This window comes from Manis javanica, chromosome 11 (assembly GCF_040802235.1).
Source record: "Manis javanica isolate MJ-LG chromosome 11, MJ_LKY, whole genome shotgun sequence".
NCBI classification, from domain to species: Eukaryota; Metazoa; Chordata; class Mammalia; order Pholidota; family Manidae; genus Manis; species Manis javanica.
Window position 1 is genome coordinate 80279296 of NC_133166.1, and position 27879 is coordinate 80307174.

Below are 27879 nucleotides of genomic sequence, written 5' to 3' on the forward strand. Positions count from 1 at the left end.
TTGATCACGCATTATGAACCATAAACAATCAGGTCAGATAGGAATATTCGTTTGATTTTTATACTTGATTTATATGTGAACCCCACATTTCTCCCTTATTATTATTATTATTTTTAATAAAATGCTTAAGTGGTAGGTAGATGCCAGATAAAGGTAGAAAACATAGTTTAGTGCTGTAAGAAAGCAAATATAGATGATCAGGTCTGTGCCTATAGGCTAAGTATTAATCCAAGCTAGACAAAGGCAACAAAACATCCATGGATGCAGAAGATTTCTCTCAAAACAGGGGGGGTGAGGTTCTAAGCCTCACCTCTGTTGATCATCAATTTCTCATCTGATGGCCCCCCTGTGACTGTGCCTGTCTTAGGTTGTTCCTCCCTTGAGGAATCTTACCCGTCTCTGGCTAACCAGTTGTATTCCGGGGCCATACAGGGAAATGTAAAGTTGGTAAGTGAGAGAGAAGCCATATTGTTTGAAAAGGTTAGCTTTTTACTTCTTTGCAGATTTATGCCCTGTAGGTTTTATGCCCAGCATTTGTCTTGAGGTATCTTTACCACTTGGAAGAATTATGATACTCGGTAAATTCGATATGAGGCATGAATTCTATTTAAGGGTTGTAATTAGGAAGGAAGAAGAAAAGCTATAGAGGTAGCAAACGGAAGAAAACATGGGAAGATTGGTTATTTCTTTGACATATCTTCTTGTAGAGTAACTTAAACATGTATAGGTTTTAAACTACTAATTAAATTGTGCACACACATTAACATAATAGGAATAAAGTTACATAACCAAAGCAGACCTACAATTACCAGCCATCTCCAGTGAAACCAAGAAAACCAGTTAGGCACCCTAAGCATTTGTGAAAACTTACCTATGATATGATGGATATTGTCTAACTGAATTTGAACAGTCTGAGAGAATTCATACAAATTAATACAATCCATTCCTAGAAACTGTTCACATCCCATATGTTCTTTTAACAGTAGATAGTCTGTAGTTGTAAGATTTTGGAGCGCTACAACTTGCACTTCTCCTAATTCTTGGTTGAGTTCAAACAGTATAGATTCAGTCAAATTTGTTGTTTTACTGTATGCACAGGCCAGGTTAGATATCTCCCCCTTCATTCCAATGGCAAGTCCAGGAACCAGTGGGATGAATGCAGCTACAATGGCAACAGCGCCAGGATCTTTGTTGATGTTTTTTGATGATCATCTTCTGGAATGACTCTTCCAGAGTATATTGATGTTGGAACTTCTTCTTCATATTGTATCTTAGTTCGTTTTCTGGGTAGCCAAATTAGGCTTTGATCCTCTGTATAAACACAAACAGACCCTTTGCCCACACTTTGATATGCCCTTTATACCATTGTGAAGAACTTATTGGAGGTCACCACACAGGAACTGCTTTTTTTTTTTTCAAGAGAAAGGAATATTATCAGAAAAATGTACTTCCATAGCTGATCATCTGACACCCTTTAAATGATCAAAATTAAGGATATTTAAAGCATGCATTAATCATTGATTTACAGTTAGTTTTATCCTATCTGGGAGTAATCCCCCTTTTTTTGTTATTAATCTACACTTACATGAAGAATATTATGTTTACTAGGCTCTCCCCTATACCTGGTCCCCCCTATAAACCACTTTACAGTCACTGTCCATCAGCATAGCAAAATGTTGTAGAATCACTGCTTGTCTTCTCTGTGTTGTACAGCCCTCCCCCCTATGCATGCTAATCTTAATACCCCCTTTCTTCTTCCCCCCACCTTATCCCTCCCTACCCACCCATCCTCCCCAGTCCCTTTCCCTTTGGTACCTGTTAGTCCATTCTTGGGTTCTGTGATTCTGCTGCTATTTTGTTCCTTCAGTTTTTCCTTTGTTCTTATACTCCACAGTTGAGTGAAATCATTTGGTATTTCTCTTTCTCAGCTTGGCTTATTTCACTGAGCATAATACCCTCTAGCTCCATCCATGTTGTTGCAAATGGTAGGATTTGTTTTCTTCTTATGGCTGAGTAATATTCCATTGTGTATATGTACCACATCTTCTTTATCCAATCATCTACTGATGGACACTTAGGTTGCTTCCAATTCCTGGCTATTGTTAATAGTGCTGTGATAAACAAAGGGGTGCATCTGTCTTTTTCAAACTTGAGTGCTGTGTTCTTAGGGTAAATTATTAGGAGTGGAATTCCTGGGTCAAATGGTAAGTTTATCTTGAGCATTTTGAGGAACCTCCATACTGCTTTCCACAATTGTTGAACTAACTTACATTCCCACCAGCAGTGTAGGAGAGTTCCCCTTTCTCCACAGCCTTGCCAACATTTGTTGTTGTTTGTCTTTTGGATGGTAGCCATCCTTACTGGTGTGAGGTGATATCTCATTGTAGTTTTAATTTGCATTTCTCTGATAATTAGCGATGTGGAACATCTTTTCATGTGTCTGTTGGCCATCTGTATTTCTTTTTTGGAGAACTGTCTGTTCAGTTCCTCTGCCCATTTTTTAAGTGGATTGTTTGTTTTTTGTTTGTTGAGGTGGGTGAGCTCTTTATATATTTTGAACATCAAGCCTTATTGGATCTGTCATTTTCAAATATTTTCTCCCATACTGTAGGGTTCCTTTTTGTTCTATTGATGGTGTCTTTTGCTGTACAGAAGCTTTTCAGCTTAATATAGTCCCACTTGTTCATTTTTGCTGTTGTTTTCCTTGCCCGGGAAGATATGTTCAAGAAGAGGTCACTCATGTTTATGTCTAAAAGGTTTTTGCCTGTGTTTTTTTCTAAGAGTTTTATGGTTTCATGACTTACATTCAGGTCTTTGATCCATTTTGAATTTACTTTTGTGTATGGGGTTAGACAATGTTCCAGTTTCATTCTCCTACATGTAGCTGTCCAGTTTTGCCAGCACCATCTGTTGAAGAGACTGTCATTTCACCATTGTATGTCCACATTTCTTTCTGCTCAGATAAAGAAAAAAAAGAAAAAGAAAAGAAGAAAACTTAAAAAATTTTTTTCTCTAAAAGCATTTGTAAATCATTTTCACACTAAGAAAAATTTATAGTCCTGGAACCAATATTTGGCTCCTTCAAAAAAATGGAAAACTTCCAGTGGCTGCTCACATATGTTCCTCAGATAGATGCTCAAATGTGAAAAATGAGCAGGATGCCTGGAGACAGTGCATAAAATTTGGGTACCAAGATTCTACATTGGTCTAAGTTCAGTACATACACACTTGAAAAAACTGAGTTCTTTCCCCTTTTCTTTTTCAAAGGAGGAACATGCCTCAAGATAACTTAGGTGATATGGCTAAACACAACATGCTGGTTTCCCTTCCTACCCTCAGAGCTTCTTTTAGATCTCAAGGAATCCATCCTCTGAAATGCATTTAAATCAGTGGTAGCTGTAAAAGGAACAGTTATAAAATAATGCAAGTTAGATTAAACACAGGAAAATACTTTTAAATGCACACATATTGAAATAAATGGAGGATGTGAGTATTTTCAGGACATTATTGTCAAGTTTGATAATCAAGTTTGTTTTGAAGTTACTTTTAGACTATTTTGCTTCAAACAGCTAGAATTATTTAGCCATTGTTAATGTAACTTACCTGCCACATCTCAGGTGGGTAGGCCAAAACTTCAGCCAGTCTCCAAGACAGGTAGAAATGGAATGTGGTTCACACATCATTTCATTCATGCTGTCCTGCTGCAACTTGCTCTGCATACAAGACTATTTTCATACATATCTTTTGTTGTTTTATCTAGAAATGGATCATGGTGAAAGCCAAATTTAAATAGAAATTAGCATCTCAGGTATATCAGCTCCTCTACTAACTACCATTTATGCTCATATTTTCACCATCCTGTTTGTCCACAGCACTCCAGGTGGAAACCTTGAGTTCTCTTTTGATCCTCCCACTGGCTACCCCCATTCCTAATTAGTCACAGTCCTGAGAACAAGTCTCTGATTTTGCTTTAATTGCTAAAATTTAATTAAATTTAAATTTAATGTAGTTTAACTAGTTCAGCTTGAACACTGGATTAGTTCAAACTTTATCCTTGAATTCTGGATTACAACCAGCACAAGTATTGCCTGTCCACTTTATTTCTGACTGGCCTGGGGCACTCCACATATATTGTCAGTCATGTTCCTTAAACTGCATTGATGGTCCTTATCCTGCTCAATAAATATCACATGTCTCTATCTCTGCCTAATTTATAGGGGGAAAAAAAATAAATCCAAATTCATTAGCCTGGGATTCAAGACCTGCTGAATGCTTTGTGAACGCTTTTATTAGTTTTAAGTTCCTATATTCCTAGCACATAGAATATAGAAAGTGTGCAATACATGTTTTTATTGACTGCTCTCAAGTTTTAATTTTACCATAGGCCCTTTAATTTTACCAAGTTTCTGTCTTTTTTATATATCAAAATCTAGCTCAGTCAGTTTTTGCCGACCCACTCTCATTTCCTCTGTATGAAGTGAAAACATATATTCGCTGTCACAGGTTATTAGGCTCATGCTGTGCTCCACATACACAAAGATGCATATGATACCCAGTTTTCAAGGTACTAACTCTAAGGCTGTGATCAAATAAACAGTTGTAGTGTTGTGTAATCTACACAACAATATAAGACTGCAGATTCCAGTGAAGTTCCACTGAGGGTGGTATAAACTCAGTGAGCAAAGGTGAGGGCCAAGGAAAGTACTATTGTGTAAATGAATCGTGAGTGTCTTGGAAATAGTGGGCAGACGTTTTCAGTCAGTGAGAATAGTTCTATACAGATACAGAGGCATGAAACACCCAAAAGCTGATAACATGTTTGACTTGGCTTAAGAGTAGATACAAGGATGGAGTAGGGACAAACAGAAATGAGACAGGGACCACTTTATAAGGTATTAGTTATGTCATGCTAAGAATTGTACATAACACATAGTGGGCACTCAATGAACAAATGAATGACTGGCATTATCAACTGCTGGTATATTAAGTCTTTATGTTTAAATATTTCACATTTAATCGCTTATGAGTTACACCTTGGTTCATTAAATAAAAACTAGGTATTCACACTCTGTTTTCAGTACTCCATATGTGCCTGGATTTTAATCTATTATTATAACAATTTGAAACATTCCTACTAAGATGAGTACCAAAAAATAAAGAGTTCTTAAAGTTAACATTTATAAATAAATGTTCACGTATATTTGTGTTTTTCTTTTTTCTTTTTCTAGGGTCAGACATTGTTCAGTGGTTAATAAAGAACTTAACTATAGAAGACCCAGGTAAATAAATCATTTTCCCATTAATAGAATGATTTTCTTTGTGGCTGTAAAATATATGTTTTCTCAGGGCTAACATGATAAGCAAGCAAAGCTGAAAATTTGTAATTACATTTAAACTCTGCTTTTAGCATTTATGCACATTTTATAATAATCAATATATATTTAACTCAATTTTATGTAGTGAATTTTTACAATTTTTCAACATTGAATGTTCATTTTATAAAATTTGATTCAAGCATTTGGCAATTGTTGGAACTAATAAACTGTATATGTGCCCATAAATAATTGTACATTTAATTTATAGCAAGTGATTATGAAGTGACAAACTTTCCCTCCATAAAACAAATAAAAGTAAATTTCATTAATTTGTAATTTTTGCCTTAACTCCATTTTTGCTTGACGTTTGAAAGCAATGTTATTTATCATTTTGATTTTTATAAATTTGAAATTTGGTTTTTATAATTTAGATTTTTTATCATGCCTTGCCTGCATGATTTTTTCAAATGCTTTTATTTAAGTCATGAACCCATTCACTGTGGTAGATATTATTCTGCAGCACTAAGCTGATTTCCAGAGTTTAGGAGCAGTTTCTACCAGGCTACATTTTACATTGCTTAGAACAGATTCCCATGTACATGAGGCATTTAATGACTTAAAAAAATTATATAAGCACCTTCTCACGTGGTAAACAATTCACATCACTGAAATCAATATAAGATGGAGTTTTTTTAGAGAAGATACTAAGAAAAAATAACAGAGAAATTTAGGATTACAGTGGCATGGTAGAGAAAGATGACCGTAAACCAACTCACAATATCCCATCCCTTTGACCAGAACAGAATCCAGTGTGGTTTTGCTCCTGCCTCTGGTGATCACCACCTTAGAATGGTTTAGAAATAATAGTACGTGGAGTTGCAAATTGTTTTTCCTCACTTTTAAAGCTATGCTATCAGAAAACATAGCTCTTGTTCTGTTCATAAGTGCCTGTGAACATCCCCTGCTCCTTTGGTACATGAGCTTTTAAAATACTTATTCTAACAGATTAAATGGGATTACAACAATTAAGATGAAACAGTAATTGCCCACATCGTATTATTGCTAAATGAAAAAAGGAGGTAATTCTTGAGAGAGGAAGCCATAGCATAACCAAGTTTACGTCTGACCTTCACTGCACTGGCGTGCCTGACTTTACAAGCTTGTAACACCAAACGAAGCCCCCGGTGCTAAAAAAATAGATTGGCACAGTCATTCATAAATAGGAAACTTCTAATTTACAGAGAATATTATTGTTCACAGGGTAAAGTGGATTCAAGTTAGTACTAAAATTGTACTTTAGAAGTACATTGAGAAGGGAAAATATACGGATACAATAAGCTGGGAAGAAGCAGTAGTAGTAATTTACACACGAGATAATCAGTTTAGCTATAATGTTTATGAAAGACTGATTTCATTTGCTTGCCAAACTGAAGTTGTAGAGCTTCATTAGGAGTGTGTAAAAAAGATAACACCCATCTTATCCAGGAAGGAACAGACATGTTATTTAATCATATTTATGATAGGCTAGAAAATTAGTTTTGGTTTGATTGACTGGCTTTTCTGAATGAACAAATTCACCCTCTATAGAACAAAAGGCTCTATGCTAGATTTTTTAAAAAGTAAGAAGCGAAGCACTCATTGCTTGTTCTGAAGACAGAAGAGATTTTACACACAGGAAATTAATCTGACAGCATGATTCTTATTAAATACGGTCAGGAACGTAGCTGACATCATGAAAATCACTTTGATGGCTGCAAGTATGAAATTAATCATACCCTTTTGGAACTGCTTATGAAGGGAGACTAAATAGTTATTATAATGCCAGGTCTAATTTAACCCTATAAATTCTCTGAAGACATTTAAAAATGAGAGAGAAACCCATGCCAGCTTTCTACCTTGTAGAAAGTTAGCTGGTCAAACTGTTTTTAGACCTCTAAGGATCATTAGGTCTAGATGTCACCAATTCGCTGAAAGGATTTTGTGGCAAATTGGAAGAAGAAGGCCTGGCTATAGGAGCAGGTTCTGATGGCCCACGTAGGGGTGAGAGAGAGGGCTGCATGATATTCAGGGTCTTATCGAGGACCAGTGTGTTCATATGATTTGTATAGTTAGTGTTCCATATTTTATTAATGAATACTTAATGTCTTTTCATCTCTATTACAGCATTTCATGCACATTTGGCTGAATGTTTTACTAGAAATTTTAGTACTATTAGACAATTGGTTATATTGTACTAGTCTTTTAACATAAAGGTAGATTTGAACTTTAATTAGAATTAAGACTCTTTTCAGTTATGTGTATGTACATATATATACATTTGCATATTTATATAATACACAGGATTAGTCTAAAATTTTTGTTTTCATCTACCTCTTGAGTCCATTTTCACAATTTATGTTTTTCTAGGAAACATTCTTTTCCTCATGGATGTATTCTGACTTTTTTTTACTTGACACCTGTTTTCTGATTTCCTACTATGGGCCTGGCACTGGGAATACAGGATGAACATTCCTGCCTTGAAGGACTTGATTGTCTTTGGCTTCCAGGGAGTCAGTGTTTTGGCTTTTCTTCTTTTTCACGGCCCACAGTTGGGCCCCAGTCTTCTGGATAGTTCTCCACTGCCCAGTTCATCTATAAATGTTGGCATGTCCACATGTCATCCTAGGTACCTTTCCATTCTCCATGTACACACTGCTGCTAAGTGACATATGCCTAGGATGCCCAAGTTCATAGCTTTCATGCTGACCTCTTCTTGGGGCTCTGCACTCATTTATCTGATGCCTATGCGACTCTCTCACAGAGGGTCAAACATGACCAGAGTAGAATCCTTACTCCCCCTCCCCCCGCCCCCAAAACTCTCCTTCCCCTCTTCTCTGACCGGTTCTGGAGCTGAGCCTTCTCCCCAAGAACATGATGTGCCTTTCCATTTGCTTAAGTTTTGGTCTTTCAGGTATACTTTAAAGTTCCCTTATACAGGGTTTGTATATTCCTTGTTAATTGTATTTTGTGTTTCTATTAGAAGGAAACTTGCTAGAGGGCAGGTGGAAATAATAGAGAACTGGAGGAAAAAAGACAATGGATGAAAATTAAAAATGCAGGAATAGGTTGATTCTCTATTAGTGGGAACAACGAGTTGATTTTTTATTCCCTTATATCTACTGACTGGTTATTTGTACATATGAAACTTACTGACTTGTGTATATTTATTTTACATATCCCTATTTTAGCAAATTTTATTTTTGTTAGTATTTGTAACTAATTTATTGCAAAGTTAGAATGCTTCTTCCAGTGGTATTTCTGGGTTGTATGTGTCTGTTCAACTCCCGAGCCCTTGCATATCTGACAGTAACTTTTGTTGCCTCTGTGCATGTTGGTATATAGATGATCCATATCAGTATCTGGATACAGAGGAGATGACAGAAAGTTCCTTCTTTAAAACACTATACATATTGATTCATTGCTCCCATGTTTTCGATATACTGGCAAAATCAAAAGAAAACTAAATTTGCATGTATATATGAAAAATTTCGTGATGATTTTTCATATATATGTGTATATATTTTTCTCCTACTTAGATTCATGTAATGTCTTCCCAATCCTTGAAATTCAAAATGAAAGTACACAGTTGCTAGGAACTTAAGCTTTTTCATTTCACACATATGTATTATCTGCTGAATCATTTAACTCTATTGATTCAGGTTTTCTTAAGTTAAAGAAAAACTTTTTCCTGTTGTATGGTAAATGAAGAAAGCCTCACTTTTTCATTTTTGAAATGGATATCATAATCATGCCTGCTTCCCTGAAAGTTAAAGAATTAGTATATATACAGCAATTATGACTACCACATCTGTTACATAATAAGAGCTCTGAAAATATTAACAATTACAGTTATTTTTGTATCTGTGTTGTTATTCTGTGTAATTATTTTCCTGTTCATTTGTTCTGGTTTATTCTTTGGAAGTAACATTTGCTTGTATGTTTCATCCCGTTTTATACCCCAGTTATCACTTTCCGCATTTTCATTCTCAGCCTTCTCCCTTCCTCCTCCCTGTAGCATTTATTGTCCCTTATAGCATTTATTCTAAATTTCCTTCATTGGCAGTTCAACTCTTTGTTGCCACTAATAGAGAATCAACCTATTACTGCATTTTTAATTTTCATCTATTGTCTTTTTTCCTCCAGTTCTCTATTATTTCCACCCGCCCTCTAGCAAGTTTCCTTCTAATAGCAGTGTGTCTGCTAAATTCCCTTTCATCTCTTCTCCTAGTATGTCAATGTCATTCACCTTTAAAATTTTAATTGCACAGAGAAGATACTGTCACAAGTTTACTTCGTGGCATTTTGTGTCATAGTAAGGTGTGTGGCATTGTTTTGTGAATTACCTTCCCATTTATTCTCCCCATATATAAAGGATTCTACATGGTCCTGATGCTACTATTGGCAGGGCGAGTGGACAGCCCCTCGGTTACTCAATACCATAATTTCCCTCTGTTGCAGCTGGAGCTGCAGTGCCTGTAATATTAATTTGCTTGAATAGGTTAGTTTTTTGACAGACTGAGCATCACTGGAAGTGTGAACAGTGCCAGCCTCAGGACTTTGTGGTGCCACACTGGCTGTGAGTGCGATGGATCCTTTTCAGGGGGCCACATTCCCACCCTGTATGCTGCTTTGTCAGTTGCCCAGTTGCCTGCAAGCTGTGACCAAGCCAGGCTTCTGTCATGCCGGCTCTCTGCCGCGGTAAGGAGAAATTGTCCCCATGTGTACTTTCACTATTGGGGGAGCCCCTTTTGCTGCTGTGGGATTCCTCCACTGCATGAGACCCCAGGCGGTGGGCTCTTCTCGCTCCCGTGTTCTGACCTGCCCAGAACAGGTGTGGGGCTCTCCCAGTGATCTTGCACTAGTGTCGAGCTTTTCTAGGAGGGTGTTGTTAGACTTTGGGGGCGTGATTTTTGGCGCCCCTCTCTGGTTTTTCAATACTGAATGAAGGTTTTTATTTGTGTGATTTTTTTGGGGGGGATTGAGAGTTATAAACTTTACTTATGGTTCCAGAAATTAATACTTTTATTAATACCTTTCAACTATATTACTAAGAACATAGAATATATCTGAATATAGTCTATGAAAAATTTTTCATATATATATGAATATATATGAAAATGTAAAGTGGTAGACTTAGCGCTTAGCTGATAGAGTAAATAAAATGGCACTTTGATTTCATAGTGAGAAAACTTGGTGTGCATCCCTTGTTGACAGGGCGGGAGGGTGAGGAGGAAGTCAGCCCTGGGTGAGTATCTGTCCACAGTGACGTCCCCTGGGGAGCATGTTGTCACCAGCAATGTCTTCCGCTGGTTGCTCAGTTGCTTCTGTGCTGTTTCTTGTTCCCATGGACAAGGCCTCCTCCTGAATGCTGACAATCTGTATGAGCCAGGTTCAGTTTAGGGACAGACTAAGTGATCCTGCCTCAAACTGGGAGGGTATGCTGTCCTTCTAAGTCTCAATGGTATTTTTCTATTTTACTCTCAGTTGCATGAGAATAACTCTGCTGCTCTCCTGCCACTCTAGGTGTGGGATTCTTTGAGGCTGTCCATGGGCCTTTCTGCCTGGACATACCGCACAGTCCTAGTGTAGACCATAAACATTCAGTTCTGCCATCCCCCGATTCAGCCAACACACCGAGAGAACCAGTGTCAAGTAGGGAAAGAGCTTGCTTATTCAACAAGCTGGCAGCTTGGAAGATGGGAGGACTGTTGGCCTAAAGGTCCATCTGAACTCAGGGTTGATTCAAGCTCCTTTTATGCTCGGGAAAGAAGGAGTGTGGTGGGGAGCAGGAGGTGACAGACAACTATGGGTGGGCATCTGGGCGTCAGCAAGGGTCTGAGGAGGTCTGGGAGACTCCCCATCCTTGGTCAGTTAACTCCCTTCATTGCAAGTCCGGCCATCACATTACTACAAGCTCTTGAAAAGACAAGTATTGTTTTACTTCTCAAGCTGTATACAAAATTATTAACAAGCCTATGTGCAGACATGAAGTTATTTTCACAAATCCAAAAGGGAGCATTGATTAAGGGTCTTGTGGCAACTTTCATTGTCTCTCCTTGGTTTGTCTTTGGACTATTTCTAGCTCTAAACTCCAGAAACAGAATAGACAATGTTGCCCTATCGTTCGGTTTTCCTTATCTTGCTCCTGGGAGCCTGCAAGGAGCTAGAGGCCCAGCTTTAACTCCTTCAGGCCCAGTTACACTTGCAGTATAATCCTCTGGGTCACCAGGTCTTTAACTTGGGAAACAAGGAACAGGTGGTTTTGCTCATGGATGTAATACCTTTTGTTTATTATTCCCGTTGTTTAAAATAGTATTCTATCATTTCAATCAGCTTTTGCTATGTAACAAACCACACCAAAACTTAGAGGCTTAAAGTGAACAACCATTTTATTTAGCTCATGATTGAATTGGCTGGTTATCTCTTCTGGCCAGGGTCTACTTGTTTAATTTCTGCTGGACTTTCTGATGGACTCTAGCCATCCGGTAGGTGGCTGATCTAGGATTTTTGGCATACAGCTGACACTTGCGCGATGAGAGGGTTAGGGTTGCAGACCACTGCTCCCCCATAATAAAAAATCTGCATATAACTTTGACTCCCCCAGAACTTAACTACTAATAGCCTAGTGTTGACCATAAGTCTTACCAATAACATAGACAGTGATTAACATCTATTTTGTATGTTATCTGTATCATATACTCACAATAAAGTAAGCTAGAGAAAAGAAAATGTCTTTTTCAAATTGTTACAAATCTCCAAATGTTTTTCCAACATATTTATTGAAAAAACCCACATATAAATGGATCCATGCAGCTCAAAAACACATTGTTCAAGGGTCAGCTGTATTTTGTAGTTAGCCAGCTTATGCATCTCATTCTTTTATCTTTCAGCCTGCTAGCACTGGCTCCTCACCACGGTGTTCTCAGGGTTCCATGTACAACACAAGCTTCTGCTTGTCACATTTTATATTGTTTCATCTGCCAAGTACCATGGCCAAATCCAGAGCCAGTATGGGGAGGAACTATCTGAGAGCATGGATGCAGAGGCGTGTGAACAAATTCCAACCATTGCTGCAAAATTCTTCCATATCTATATTTTTTTGCCTTTCAGATCTGCCCTTTCATAATACATCCTACTAGTTTTGAGGTTGGATTTGCAAAATCATCCTCTGGAACCTGTTCCTTTTTTTCTTGGTACATATTACTGTATGTCTACTATCATATTAATTATTGGTGATATTATGGACATGAAGCAAATTTATCAAAGGAAAGAGCTTCAGTGAAGTTTTCATTCTTCACAAAATGATTGACAGGCATCAATAACTCCTTGACATCATCCTGCTCATCTGTGATCCTTGCTGCTTCTCCCTAGTTGGATCACCCTTGCCAAACTCTTGAAGGGATGCTGACCCAGGTGAGGAGTACCTTAAGATCCTCAGTCTAAAGAGTAGCTAGACCTTGAAGTGAGCCTCAATATAACCCTGGGGCATCAAATAACATGAAGTATTTGTGTTCCCTGAGTGGCACCGTGCTCTTCCTTTCCCCTTTTCTCCATCAGCCCGTGCTCCTGGAGATCCCAATATTCCTTAAGAGACTTCCTGACATAGATGGTGGCTCCTGGGCTCTGCAGTCCTACTTGAGCTCAAATCTGGATTCAAGTACTTGCTGGCTATGGGGCTTTGGGCAGGTTACTTAATTTCTCTATACTTTTCTTCATCAGTAAAATGCTTTCAAAAAAGTACTGTGTTTTGTGAAGCTTATGTGAGTCATCATACAAGTGTGCCAGAATCTTGATTTTATTTTTACAAAGGCCAGATTCTTTGAAAACTGAACATTTTTAAGCACAGTTAACTAAGCTGAATTCTTTAAAAAATGCATACAATTTTATGCACTAGCCTTTAAAAAATGCATACAATTTTATGCACTAGCCTTCAAACACAACCTACTCCATGAAGCCTTCTCTGTACAATTCAGCTCCCACTGGCTTTTCTTTACCATGAATATTTATCAGAAATATTTATATTTAATACTATTCAACTTGTTATTTATTTTTATTATCTTTTTTGTGTGTGTGTATTTCACGTGTTGATTTGACTGCTCCATTTGAATCTAAACAATATATCCTCTCCAGTTTATCGACTAAGTGGCAAGATCAGTTCTCAACAGTCACTTAATATTTTGCTAATGAGAATCTACTGAAGTGACTCCAAGTTTACAGTAACCAGTGAGTCAGTTTGTGAGCCCCTAAACAGATGGGGAAAAATGAGGAGAAAGAAATTTGAAATAAATTTTTCTTCATCAAAACCAAACCCAATGTAAAAGAAATGGTTTAAAATGTACATAGAAGGTAAGATTAAGGATAAATATGGCTTTATCCAGGACAAAGTCTTAATTTTGAGTCACAGCAAAATTTCTTCCTCTTGAAGTATTGTCTATTATAAAAATACCTGGAAAATTGAGATTCAGACCCATCAACCAGATGTTTTGCTCACACATCGTCAAACTGAATTAGGTATCTTAATTGTCACTGAATTAATTAAATCAACCTATTATGTTCACCATTACAGAGAGAATTTGTCATCTATCTTCCAGTCCTGCTACAAGTCCTCAGAGAAAGGGAGCTAAATTCTGTTAATGAATATAACAAAACCCTGTTCCAAATGGCCTTTGTGTTCCATGGATTTGGTTAGCCTGCCAGTGAAATCATAGCCTGAGGAATGGGACGATGTATCGGAGCTGAGAAAGCATGGAGGGTCTCAGTAATGTTTTGCACTTGCAAAGCCTGTCATGGTTTCCCAAACCATTTGTAAATAGTTTATTTCATTTGATTCCCACAATAGCATGAAGTAGCCATGCAGACATACTCATTTTACAATTGGAAAGTCAACAGAAAAACTCATGAATGCCCCAAATCACACAAAAACCTGTTCAAATAGAACCTTGGCCTCCCAATCTCTACCCCATTAATCTGTTCCTTTTTGCCCAATTATTTCAGACTCAGATTCTCCTTTTCCTTAAATGTTTGGCATCTGACCAGATGGTCCATTATATAGTAGTGTCTTCCAGGATAAAGTAATTGATTTTCTTGACTTTAGTATTTTCCTATTTTAGACACACCCTTTGTTAAAGCTATGTCTTATGTCTTTCAACTCATGTGTATTACAGGCAAAATAGAAGGAGATCTTTTCTATATGCTCTTGAGGTCATTTCAAACAACAGTCTAATGGGTGGTGGGAGGATAGAAGCATTTGAAAGACTCTTGCAAATAACCAAGACCCTCTGAGCCTATAAAACATATATTTTATGGGCATACTGCAAGCTATCATATGAATATGAAATAAAATGAAAGTGACCTACTATTACTCATTGTTCTAATGCTAGTGAATCATTATAGGAAAATATTCTAGGTTTTTAGGCATCATTTGACATCCTGATGATAATATGTAAGAAATCATAAATCAGAACTATCACACACACCTCTGACAAGATTGATTAGTTTGACCTAGTTCAAAACAATAAGTATTAACCAAAATACATCTTGAAAATCTGCATTTTCTGTTATAAAGAATACTTATAGAGAACACTAATAAATTCCTCATATCTTTGGGCACCTACTCCCAGCCTATGTCCCTGTTACTGTGGCTAGAGCTTGATAGTTATGTACACAGGGAATACTAGATGTTCTAATTATTTTCATGTGAGATGAGCAAGGACCATAGTTTCCTTATGCATTCATTTCAGTGTATTATTAGCTTCTCCTCAGAAGAGAGCAGTAATTCTTTTTTGCAAATGTTCCATTAGTACCCCAGTTTTTAAGGAATCACAGTGTCTTGTGCATTTAGTATCATCAGGAACCTCTCTTTTGGTAGCCCTTGCCCCTGGGGAATACTCCAGCAAGGCAGAAAGTCAAAAGTCTACTGATGTTTACACCATGACAGTTCCCATTCAAAATAATCCTCACCAACAGCCAACAGCCAATCACATCTGGCCTTTGGGACCAACCGTCTCTTGTAACTTATTACGCAACCACACTCCTTTCTTCCCCCTCCCTTATTTATTTATTGATGATTTGCATTTGCATTCAGGTACCACATTTCATAGTGGAACAGGTGACTGCTGTTGTCATTTGACTAATCTAATTATGCAGTCACTCTACACAATTAAAACTCAAAACCCAGAATGTACTGAAAAGTCTTCATAAAGTCCGTAAATGAAAGTTTTCTTTGGCTGGAAGGGGTTATTATTCCTAGCACGTCTGCCCTGGTTTCAGTTGCCAGCAGACCATCTTTCCCGTTGACAGAAGCTTTTCCTGATTTTGGCTTCTGGCTGCCTGCATCTCCCGGCTCCGTTACTCTGCTGCAGTAACAATAAAAAAGAATTGCAATACATGAATATTAACTGAGTGGCCCCAGTACTATGCTGGATGTTTTCTTCCTATTTAATTCTTGTAAACAGGAAGGGGGCAGGAGAGCTTATGTGTTCTACACACCAACTATGTGCCAAGCACCATATTGAGAACTTGTTGTATTTTATTCAATCTTAAAGAACAAAGAGAGAAACTTCATGAAGCCGGTGGTAGATCAGAAAATTCTCAAATCATGAAGCAACTAAGAGATAGAACCAGTATTCAAACCCAGATACATTTAATATCAAATTGTGAACACTTTCAGATCCAGACAGTGGGTGTCATCTCACTTTCCAACAAGGTCGCTAAGACGAGCAGAGTTGAGATGTGGAGCTCGAATTGCCTCTGGGATGGCACCACCTTGCGTGTGTTAGAGATCCGGCAGATGCCTGTTGGCTGTGCCCGTTCCTTCTCTTGGTTTGTACAGGGCAGCACATGTATCTGTAAATGTCAGTCCCAGAGTTTGTGACCTCTCTCCCATTTGTATCAGATTGGCTGACTTTATATATATATATATATACATTACGTATTAGAGTTGCCAGCTATTAAGGGAAATACTAAAAGCATCTGGAAATCTAATTAGAGTTGCTGTCTTTTTGCTTATGAAATTGGAATAAGCATAATGAGGCCAGGGTTCAGTGTGGTTTTAAATAGTTGTTCAGCTCTACTTAAGAACATTTTCTACCTCAGCAGAGCTTGATGTTTCTATCCTAGCTACTAAAGAAATAAATAAAAATGAAGATTACCTCACAGGCCAGTGTAATTAACCTGAAAGTGTATTTACCCTGTGGCATTAGCTAATTCTTCTCATGTCTAGTTTTGGCTTGTTTACTGTTTTCTTCTTTGGGGTCTTCACTCTCTATTTTATTGACCTTTGTGTGCATATATGTTCCTTTTATAAGCCAATTTGAATTTTTTTGTTTGGGGAAAGAAGTAGGGCATATGCAACCTTTTTAAAACAGGAAGGAAGGAAAGAAAGAAACTAGAAGGAAAGATAAGTAGGAAGGATTTGGTAAAGCTAAGAAGGCCTAAGCATGGGATATCATTGAAAATACACATATTCATCAGGATGGGCCTCCCAGAAAAGGACAGGGAAATACAAGTGATTCAGTCTTTATCCAGGGGAAGCCATAGAGAGTTGTGTAAGGGGTGTCTGAAAAGTCAGCCCCCTTTATCTTTAATTAAAGGTAGCACAGTATTCTCTGTTTCTCAGCTGAAGGACAAGTTGGGGTTTTTGCCTCTCTATATTTGAGTTGAGAGCAATGCTACTTGTCTATTTCTATGTCATACTCATTTTCCTTTTATTACAACTAAGCACAATAGGAAATGCTAGCTGCAGCAGTACAGAAGGCATGGTAAGAGTGCTAATGGAAGCTTGGTAACCTGAACAGGGCCCTACTGTGGCTATTACTGGTCCATTTTGGTTTCAAAATTTAAACTCCCCTGTAAGCAAGGAAGTCTTTGTGTTTAACAAAACTAAAATGATTTTTAAATTTTGCAGTTATATCATAATTCAGGTGACTGGGGCCCGTCGAATTCTCTAGAATCCTGCCTCCCTGATGTGTTCACAGGGCCTATATCTGACATTGAGGCTCATTATAATGCATAATGTGTACCACATAGCATTCTGATTAATTGCATTTTACATGAGACACATGCTCAGAGTGTGGTGTCATTTTCTGTAAATAACTGCTCTTTCGATTTAATGCAAATTTTGGAAGGGAATTTTCTGGGTGTCACCAGCACCTTAATCCTATTGAATAGCCATAGAAAGAGGGTGCCCCAGGTTTTCAGAATATTGAGGGTTACTTTTCTGTCTTAGCAAACCTGACATTTGATTCTTCTGCTGGGACTCATCCATGGAAACATCAATGGTCTGGGCAGTTGTGGGCCTCCTTATAAGCAATGATGAACACACGGCTTCCTTATTCTGCTCTGGCAGCGTCCCCCATGAAGCGCTGGCCTTCACTAAAATATCTGCCAAGTCTTCCTTGGGTCTTTCCTCCAGTGGCCCTAATAACTGCTTGGTATATTGCTTTACTTATGAGCCCACCATAGGTAATTTGGAAAATATAGAAAAATATAAATAGGAGAATGAAAAGCATTCAATTAGCCACAGTAAAATTCTGGCCCATCTGTCCAGTCTACTTTGAAGGTGTGAGCTCTCACTGGCTTTAGGATTAGCACTCGTCCCACTCAGTGTCGTCCTCCTCCCAGGGTTGTATCTGATGCTTTTCCTGGGCCACTCATGAACCCATATCTCATGACTCTTTATGATGCCCACATCCTTGCCACAGCCCCCATGGCCCTTTTGAGATTGCTGCATCCTGACACAGTGACCCCCTGCTACCATCACTTGGACCCCAGCCCACAGGCACTGTTCCTGCCTGGGTGCCATGAAGCCTGTACCTCTTCAGAGAGGCCACTTCCATCTCCCAGACTGTAACTGTTCACAAGACTGTTTGAGCCTCACAGACAGTAGAAGGAAAATACTATCACCCCCTCACAGTCTTAGTCTGTCTTTAAGTCCTTTATAAATGGTTTCCTCATTGCCCTCTCTTGTCTAGGGACAGTAGCCAATATCTCCAACCCTGAAAATATTCCAGGCATAGTCAGGCCCAGAGGTTGGGCTTAACTGGCTCTTATTCAGTGAAAAAAGTGTAAAAGTTTCCTTCATCCTACTCTTAGCCAATTTCTGCATTCTTAGGATTGACCTCATCCAAGGACACCTTGGGACTGACCTCTTATAAGGGTATATTTTAGGAGGGACATCTTCCAAACTCATGCCTGCATAACACCATCCAGGTAGATAGGACTGTCACTCCATTGGCATATGATGGTCTGACTTCAGGACATTTCCCAAAGTCTCAGGCAAATCTCCAAAATTCACCATATTCACCACAATATCCATATTCTGAAAATCTACATATTTGCCAGAATGTGAACTTTGTGAACAGAGAAGGATTTCATTTTATCCTGAGCTCTGTCTTTGGCATCTTAAGTGTGCCTGGCACATATTGGGCATTTAAATATTATTGAATTTAATATTTTTAACAAAAAGAATGTTAACATAAATATAGGCTGTCTTTATCTTTCATATTTCACTTAACATTATATAGAAGAAATTCCATATTCATGACTCAAGCTCTAGATGGAAGTCAACATCAAAGTGAAAACCCTAGGTTCCCAGGACCCTCTATGACCCACACAGTGTTTAGTTATAGAACAGAAAATGAGACTGGCCAAGGTTATCAATCCATAGGTTTCACATAAACTGTTTTTCTCTCAGTAAATGCAAGGATAGGATAGATGTTATCCAGCCAAAGGAAAGTATTCAAAATGTTCTGAATAACCTAGGGAAGTTGCTTTTATTCCATGGAGAAATGAATTTTATGAGAAAATAGTAGCTCCTCTTAGAAATAAAACATTATATATTGGTTGAAATATTGTACCTCTCTGGAAAACCCAAGCAAAGGCATAGCAAGGACATAACAAGAGTCTCATAAAAAGACTTATAAAAAGACAAATTCATCATTTGGAAATTTGTCTTGTGGCCTCATATGATATCATAGCAGGTGAAATGACTGCTTTAGGTTATGCTTTGATTTTTTTTTTTCTGAGAATTTTTCCCAAAATGAAAGGCATTGGAAAGTATCCTAATGCCCTGCAGATTTCGTAACTGTTTTAAAAAAATGATTTAAGGTCAGACCACTTGCTTCCAGCTTAGAAAAGTAGCAGTTGTAGCCATTATTTTTTTCCCTACAGTTCAGGGACAGTAAGTCAGCTTTTCTGGAATGACATATTAAACCTGGTAAATGGCAGGAGATGAGATGAAGACGTGGGCAGGTTGGATCACGCAAGGCCTGAATTGCTCTTTTGAGACATTTCGACTCAGTCGGGTGTGCAATGAACAGCCATTAAGGAAGGAGAACAGCTCGTCCCTCTACAGTAGGTAAATTTCCATTGCCTCGCCTTTTTATAAACATGCACTCAAAGCTTTATTAATGCATTCTAATTCCCAACCAGGCCCCCAAACTTGATAAATTTGCCTAATTTACTAACATGTGCAATGGAAGTCTAGTAAATTTTTGGACACTGATGCAGTGCCATACACAGGAACAAATCATTGCAAATATAAAAGACATTTTAATCCAGTTCATTAACTTGCCTTTAATCACACTCCCACTGTTCTACTGAGTCCTTTACAAGAGAAACAGGAGTGAGCAGTTGCACAGGAGTACCTGGCAGCTAGGCCCCTCCTCCCTAGTGTTGCTGAGGAGGGCTCTCACGGCAGCTGCTTCTCCTGCCTGTGCTCATTGTCCCCCTGCACCTCCTGCCGGTTCTGTCAAATGTTCACTCATGTTACATGTCCACAAACTCTAAGAAAATCCTGGGGACATGGCTTGCAGGGGCTGCACTAAAAGTTAAACAAGCCTGTGTGGTTAGCAACACCTCTGTAAATAGTAACTGAAGCAACTTAGTGAACAATTGAAAGCAGGTACTTCCTATCACCAAAAAAGGTGCCAGCAAGTTGGCAGTAATGTGGATGGTTTAAAAGGAAAGACCAGGACAGATATATAGCTATGGCTCAGTTATATCACACACACGATGCATAATTTTCCCATCATCTGAAACAAGGCCTCTGTGGAAGGTTATATTCTGAGGTATGAGGAAGCCCAGGCTTCTCCCTGTGACTTGATGCTGTGATAAAATAGTAACAAGAGAAACCAGGTTTGCAAATGGAACCATTAATGCATTTAATAATTATATGTGCTACCCTTGAGTTGGAGGCAAAGTGGGGCTCAACACACAACATGCTGTCCCTCTCACGGGCAAGACGGACATTGGAGAAATCATTACCCCAACAACAAAACCATCAGCCACTTCAACTCCCAAACGCTCTCAGATTTCTGTAAGCTTGGCCTTCCAGTGGCTCCGACAGACAGTCTAAGCCTAGGTCAGTCTCACTCTCTGTCTGACACTGTACATGTGCTATGGAAAGAGCATTTGATGCTATAGATTGTTGCTGCCAAGATGTTATTCGTTGCCAGCCCCCATCAGGCCTTTGGTATTTCCTGGCAATCAAATTTTTATAGCCGCGTAATCAGGGTGAGTGGTTATTTGAAGCCCTCTTTATTTTCCTTAAGTCTCTGATTATGCTTGTTCAGTTAGCATCCTCGGCATCAGATCATAGCTTTTCAGAGAAAATCTGAATCAACAAGGAAATTTTCACCTTTCTGACTTCTGGCTCATGCAGGCATTGCCCTGTCTTTCCCTTCCTCGCCTCCTTTCCCTTCTGTGTTAGCTGCCCGTGCATATTATTATCCCGTCCTCACACCTCAGGGTTCTCACAGCATTTGCCATCCTAAACTAGCACATACTTGTTTTATTTTTGCCACAGTTCTCTCCCATCACAGAACACTCCTATATCCATCAGGTATACATGCTAGCTGCTCTCCTGTTTCTGCAAATTCACTTGCACGTACTGTCTCTAATTTACTTCTCAGACCCTGGAGTCCTGCTTGTGTCCTCCACTTACAAACTGAAACTTTATTCGGTATGATCAAGAATAGTCCTCTTGTTAAATTCAGTTCTCCGTGCTTGATTTGACCACATTGCAGCATTTTTCACTCCCCCTTGCCTTCCATTACTCCCTTCTCTGGTTTGCACCATAGCTCTGTCACCCTCCAACTTTGTATCCTCCACAGAGCTCTCTCCTTGCCTCTTGAGTAGCATAGCTTTGAGACCATACACCAGCTTTCTTATTTATCAGCTTGTGTAGTCCATATGGTCCCTTAGTTTATTCACTATTGGGGTGAACACACATCTAGAATCCCTTCTCAGCTCCTAACCTATGAATCCAACTGTCCAGTAGAGATGTCTACTTAGGTTTTCAACAGGCATTTCATCAATCCAAAACTGACCTCACCATTTCCCCCAGGCAGACCTTTCTTCCTGGCTCCCTCAGGTCTGCTCTCTTGACTCCATCCCTGTGCCTCTCTTCTGTTTCAAACCACAGTCACATCGCACTGGGAACAGCCAACAGTTTTCCAGCTCACGTCCCTTCTTCCCTTTTCCTGCACCCATGTATTCACTGCATCCAAAATGACCTTCCCAAACCCCAGATCCAAGCATGTCTGTTCTGAGGTTTAATTCTAATAGATTCTCCATAGTCCAAACTTTTTAGCTTGAATATAAAACCCTTTTTGATGTAGCCATTTTTATCATTGCATCTACTGTACTTTCCACACTGTACTTTCCAGCCACCAAATTGCTGGCTGTTGGTTAAATGACATTATACTCTTGATCACAGGCATTTACATGTGCCATTCTCCTTGCTTGGACCTTTCTTCTTGCTTCATAGTTTCTGTTTTTTTAATTTAGAATTTGAATTATACATCAACTCCTCCAGGAAGTTTCCTGATCTCCCAAGATTTGACTGGTGTCCCCTTAATCCAAAAGCCATTGTACTTTCCTCAGTGGATTCTTACACACGGTGTGCTTGAGTGCCCATTTATTTGTCTGTTTTGCCTGTTAAGTAGACCCCACACTTGCTAAGGTCAGGGTTGGCACCTTGTTTAGTCCTTACCCCATGTGTTGAATAAGTGAAGGAGTAAGCTCTATGTTTGGTAACTAAAGCTTTGAAATTAGGTGAGCTTGCCAAGGAAAAAATAATATAGAAAGAATACAGGAAAATGGAAGCCATGGCAAAGACATTTTTCAAGAGACTTCCTCAGAAGGAAGAGGTCAGGAGCCAGAAGGGAAGACTAAGTGGGTAGGGTATCATGGAAGTAAAACAGAGGGTTCCAGGAAAGACATTGTCAGTAGCTTATTAAGGAAAGAGGACTGAGGGCTTGGGGTGCAACTGCAGGACTTCTGTACTAGGAAGTCATTGGTGACCCTTTTGAGAGTGCAGATCGTAGACTTTGAGTTCACAAGACAAAGTGCAGGTTGCTGAGGGGATGAGAGTAGGAAGCAAGGGGCATATGCACATGATACTCTTTTGGGAAGAATGACCTCAAAAGGAAGGGGAGCAAATTATAATACTTGGGTAATGCTTGGGAAAGTAGCAAAACCAATAGGTTTCTCCCTTTCTTCCTTCCAAACTTCCATTCTTCCTCTTTCTTCTTTCTTCTTTAATAATAAGGGAGCTTTGAGTTCACTTACAGTGCTAACAAAAAGAGAAGAATTGAGTAGGGATAAAAAGCCTGATGACTCTCAAGAAAGTAGAGTTTATTTGATGGAGCTCTTGAAACTGCTGAGTGAGCAAATCTCTCATATTAGTGAAGAGAATATGATTAAGAACATACATTGCTGGGACAGTCTTGGAAAGGAAGATAGTTGCCTCTCTTGTGAAATGAGAAAGAGAGATTTAGGATAAGGATAACACACAGTGTGGGTGTGAAAAAATTGGTGGGATTCAAGTCAAATGAATCTCTCTTTTCATCAAAGCATTAAGACAAAAACAAGCACAGATTTAGAGGAACAAGTTTCATATCTGAGATTGAGTAAAGTGCAGTTGTGGACAGCATATTAATCAATTAAAGATAGAATATGGGACCTCAGAATTATGGATGAATAATTCTGGTGATATGGGTAAAGACTTTGAATTTGGAACTCTTAATTCCTTTTAATATCCTTGAAAATGTTCTTCCCTCTGTCAACTGTTGTCCTCAGAAAGATGTAAATTCAATGCCAAGTGCCTTTTGACCCCTTGGTGAACTTCATTTACATATTGTCATTGCAAAAATCACAAGGGACAATTTACAAATTTAAAGTTAGATAGAGAAGGCCAATAGGTAGCATAGTACTTGTCAAATTCCTGGGCTATTTCTGGTATGTTATGTTTTGGCACCTCAAGGGTTTGAACAGAAGTTTTCACTTGAAGCAAGTGAAAATAAACATGAGCTTATAATAATAACAGTGAATTAACAAAGACCCCACTTAAAGCTGAAATGAGATCCCGATTTATAATATTCTGTTTAGATAAAGCAGATAAATTGATCTTATTCATCCGTACATACAATTTGGCACCCAAGTATTGATATCACTGTTGTAGCATCTGAGAAAAGAGGAGGTGGCAGAGAACATTTAAAAGGGAAGCAAAATATTGCTATGAAACTTACATCTCTCTGATACAGTATGTTTCCCTACGATTGCTAATTGTTAACTAAAATCAGGGAGGGTATTTTAATTTCCTTGATACTAATCTCTCTCTAGCAGCTCTGTTCTCTTTATGTTAAAACTGGCTACATTTCCATGCATTCATTACTTTATAGATCATTTTTTTCTAATTCCACAGTTTAAATCAATAAAACCTAAATGACTCAATAATTAGTTGTATTGTTAATTATTTGAATAAAAAACTTCTGGCATCACCATTTGTTATTCATAGCTTTTGTCTTTTTTATCCCAATTTCAAAATTTCTCTTAACATCCAAATTCAAATGCTGAACATGCTCAAATATTAATATAATTAAAATGGATTCTACTATTCAACTTATGTTTATTCATAACTGCACTTGTAGGCCATCCTGGTAAGACATTTTTGTAATTTGATGAAAGCTCATTAAAAACATTTTTTTAGGTGAATTAAATGAATTTGCATGTTTTCATAGTTAAGTCTCAAACTGTTGCTTTTATAAATAAAGTTTTCATGTTCAGGATTTATTTCAGTTAGTTTAATTTTAAAGCTGTGTTTTCAGATCCCTGTTAGAAGATGAAGCATCTCTTCTCATTGGGCAAAATTAAAGGACTGTGCTTAGGTTAATTTATGACACCTGTGAAAGAATGGGGTACGGTCTCAAGTTCCATTAGTCTCATCTCAAGACCCATTAATCTACTGAGTTTTTACTTGATTTTTTAAAGTCACATGCAAAGACTTCTGGAAGAACAATAAATTGCTGTTTAACCATTTTCCACTCCAAATGTATTTAAGCATGTACTTGAATTTTGAAATATGGACATACAGGTTGAAATAATTTTTGCACTCACCCTAGGTGTTAATTGAAAACAGAGATGACATTTGAAGTTTTTTATCCTCTGTTGTTTTAGTAATTTAATATATTTTCAAGGCTTTTTATGATAAACTGTGATTTTTAGATATAAAATAATACATTAAAAATCCTCATATACAAATTATGTTTTCTTATTTATTCTTAGAGAAAATATTAGATATTCAATCAAGACATAGACTCTCTTAGTTAAGCCCATCAAAACTAATATACCAGCCCCCAAAATGCAGTTTTAATCATATCTAGTATCAGAGCAAAAATGGCATTAGTAAGTATCAAAGAAACACTCAAAAATAAATATTTGCTTTTAAAGTTAACTCCACCTCCCCTTTATTTTCAGTACAAATGATATATGCTACATGTACCAAGTGTAAAGTGCCTGGCCAGGGAAGTAAAAAGAATTTAAGCAGAGTACCTGTCCTTCAGTATCCATGAAATAATAAGACTAATAGCATAACACAGTCACAATAAAAGCTATGAGGTGTGGGGGGCTCAATGGAGGCAGAGCTGGCTCCTGGAGAATCAGAGAAGGCTTCATGAGGGAAGGCTGCACCTGAGTGGGCCCAGGGGCTTGCACAGATTTCATCTGGTGAAGGTAAGCAAGGACCTCTTCTGGATATAGTAAATGTTGGAGTAGAGGCTCAGAGGTGAGAACCGGCCTGCGCCAGATCACCGAGGGAGCCAGTCGGCCTGGGAGAGTGCGCGAGTGAGCACAGGAAAGGCAGGGCTTGGGCGGGGTGGCTTCTGAGGACCAGCTTCTTTGTAAGACAGGTGGAAGTGGTCCTGCAGGGCCTCGTTAAGGAGATTGTTGGGTGGTGAGACAATAGAACCTTTGAACAGATTTAACAAACAAAATAATACCCACATGTGTTTATTTCTATTATGTTTCAGATACCATGTTAGATGCTTTAACGGCATTGTCTTTGATCCTTATAACAAGCACAAGAGGTCTTTATAAGATCAAACAATATTGTAGAGAACAGATTGGAAGGCAGCCAGACTTTAAGCCCTTTGGGGAGGTGACGGATGCATCTTCCATCTCTCCTTTCCTATTGCCTTTATTCGGAATGCTTGAAAACAATTTCAACTCTCCATGCTACTGAACAAGATTCACATTGATTGCTGTGTTCAGTTTCTCCCCCTCTCAGGTTCCTCTGCTGTTAATGTTGTACATTAGTATTGATGCATTTGTCACAACCATTGAGCCAATATTGATGCATTATAAACTGAAGTCCATAGTTTATTCAGGTTTTCTTTGTTTTTACTTAATGTGCTTTGTTGGTCCCAGGATGATTCAATCCAAGATGCCACCTTACATTTAATTTTTGTCTTTGCCGCCATCACTAGACTGTGGGACTTTCTCAGAATTTTCCTTGTTTTTGATGACCTTGACAGTGTTGATGAGTACTGGTCAGACATTTGTACAGTGTGCCTTTTGGGATTTGTTTGGTGTTTTTTTCTCATGATTAAATGGGGGTTCTGGGTTCTGGGAGGAAAACTACAAAGTGCCATATTCATTACATCCAGTCAATCATTCATCTGTTTACTTTGTCTATTGTTTTGCCTTTTCCAGAATGTCATATAAATGGAATCATTTAGATGTAGATTTAAAGCCTTTTTAGAGTGGCTTCTTTCCATTGGTAATTTGCATGTAAGGGTACGCACAATGATGGAGGTATGCTAGCTGAAAGACTTCCTAATGGCCAAAGATGAAACAATTTTTGCAACAAAATTAAGTAATATTGGATTATATCCCAAAGCATAAAATCTATATTCATAGGTTCATACTGATATAAATAAATGATTGAATAAATGGGGACATAGACAAAACTCCCCTGCCAAAAAATTGCAGATAATTTATGTATATACTTGACCCTAAATGAGGTGGGACACAACTCTACCTTGTAAGTTTGGGCTACATTTAGTAACTTCTTTCCAAAGAGTACAGTATGGAAAAGGGGTGGGGCTGAGTCACTTTACCATGAGCTTTACATCATCAGTGATAAAGTTCATGTGCAAGTTCATTTTCTTTTTACATAAAGATTATATAAATAGCAAATAATGATGGCAAAAACTACCCTTTTTTTCTATTATATAGGTGTTACACCTTTGCCTAAGATCAGTTGACTATATTTGAATGGTTCTATTTCTAGATTGTCTAGTCTGTTCCATTCATCTATTTGTCACTGTACTGTCTTGATAACTAGAACTTTAAAGTAAATCTTGAAGTCATATAGTATGAATCCTCCAACTTTGTTTTTATCCTTCACTATATGTTGCTTGTTCTGGGTCTTTTGCCTTCCCATATGAACATTAGAATAATTCTGGTGGTATCTATAAAACAGGTTTTGATTGGTATTGCAGTGCATCTATAGATCAAGTTGGAATGAAATGGTACCTCAAAAACTTTGAATATTTCAATCCATAAACACAAAATATATCACCTTTTTAAAATATTATTTGATTTCTTTCATGTTTTCTAGTTTTTTCTATACAGATCCTATATACATTTTGTTAGGTTTATCAGTAAGTATCATTATTTTTTGGTGCTATTGTACATGATATTTTTTTAAATTCCAATTCCAATTGTTCATTTATGTTATTAAGAAATGCAATTAACTTTTGTACATGAATCTTATATCCCATCTTGCTATACTGACCTTTAATTTCAAGAGTGTTTTTGTAGATTCTTTGGAATCTCTACATAGACAATTATATCATCTGTGAATAAAGACAGTTTTATTTCTTCCTTTCCAATCTGTATACCTTTTATTTTTCTTATGCTAGTGTACTAGCTATGACTTCTAATACAAAGTTGAATTGGAGCATGAGAGAGGAATACAGCCTTACCTTAATCCTGATCTTAGAAAGTGTCCAGTTTCTATCACTAGCAAGGCTGTTAATTATAGTCTCTTTGCAGATGTGTTTGTCAGATTCAGAAAGTTTTCCAGAACTTGGCCATTATTATTCATCTTTTCTACTTTTTCCATTCGAGCCCTTAACATAATAATTATAGTTATTTTTAATTCCATGTCTGACCCTATCCAGCTTTTGTGTCATGTCTGATTTGGTTCACATGACTGTTTAGGATTGTCATACTGTGGTTT

At 38.0% G+C, this 27879-nt stretch overlaps 1 protein-coding gene across 13 annotated transcripts in view; it reads left to right on the top strand.

The window, feature by feature from the left end:
• Positions 1–27879, top strand: part of RGS7 (regulator of G protein signaling 7) — a 425240-nt gene that overhangs the window by 287429 nt on the left and 109932 nt on the right. For 11 of the 13 annotated variants that reach the window (XM_073216755.1, XM_073216756.1, XM_073216746.1 and 8 more), the window contains one exon: positions 5229–5279. The exons of the other annotated variants lie outside the window; for them this stretch is intronic. In XM_073216755.1, the coding sequence (XP_073072856.1) occupies positions 5229–5279 (51 nt within the window). The remainder of the gene's footprint in view (positions 1–5228; positions 5280–27879) is intronic. 13 annotated transcript variants of the gene reach the window in all.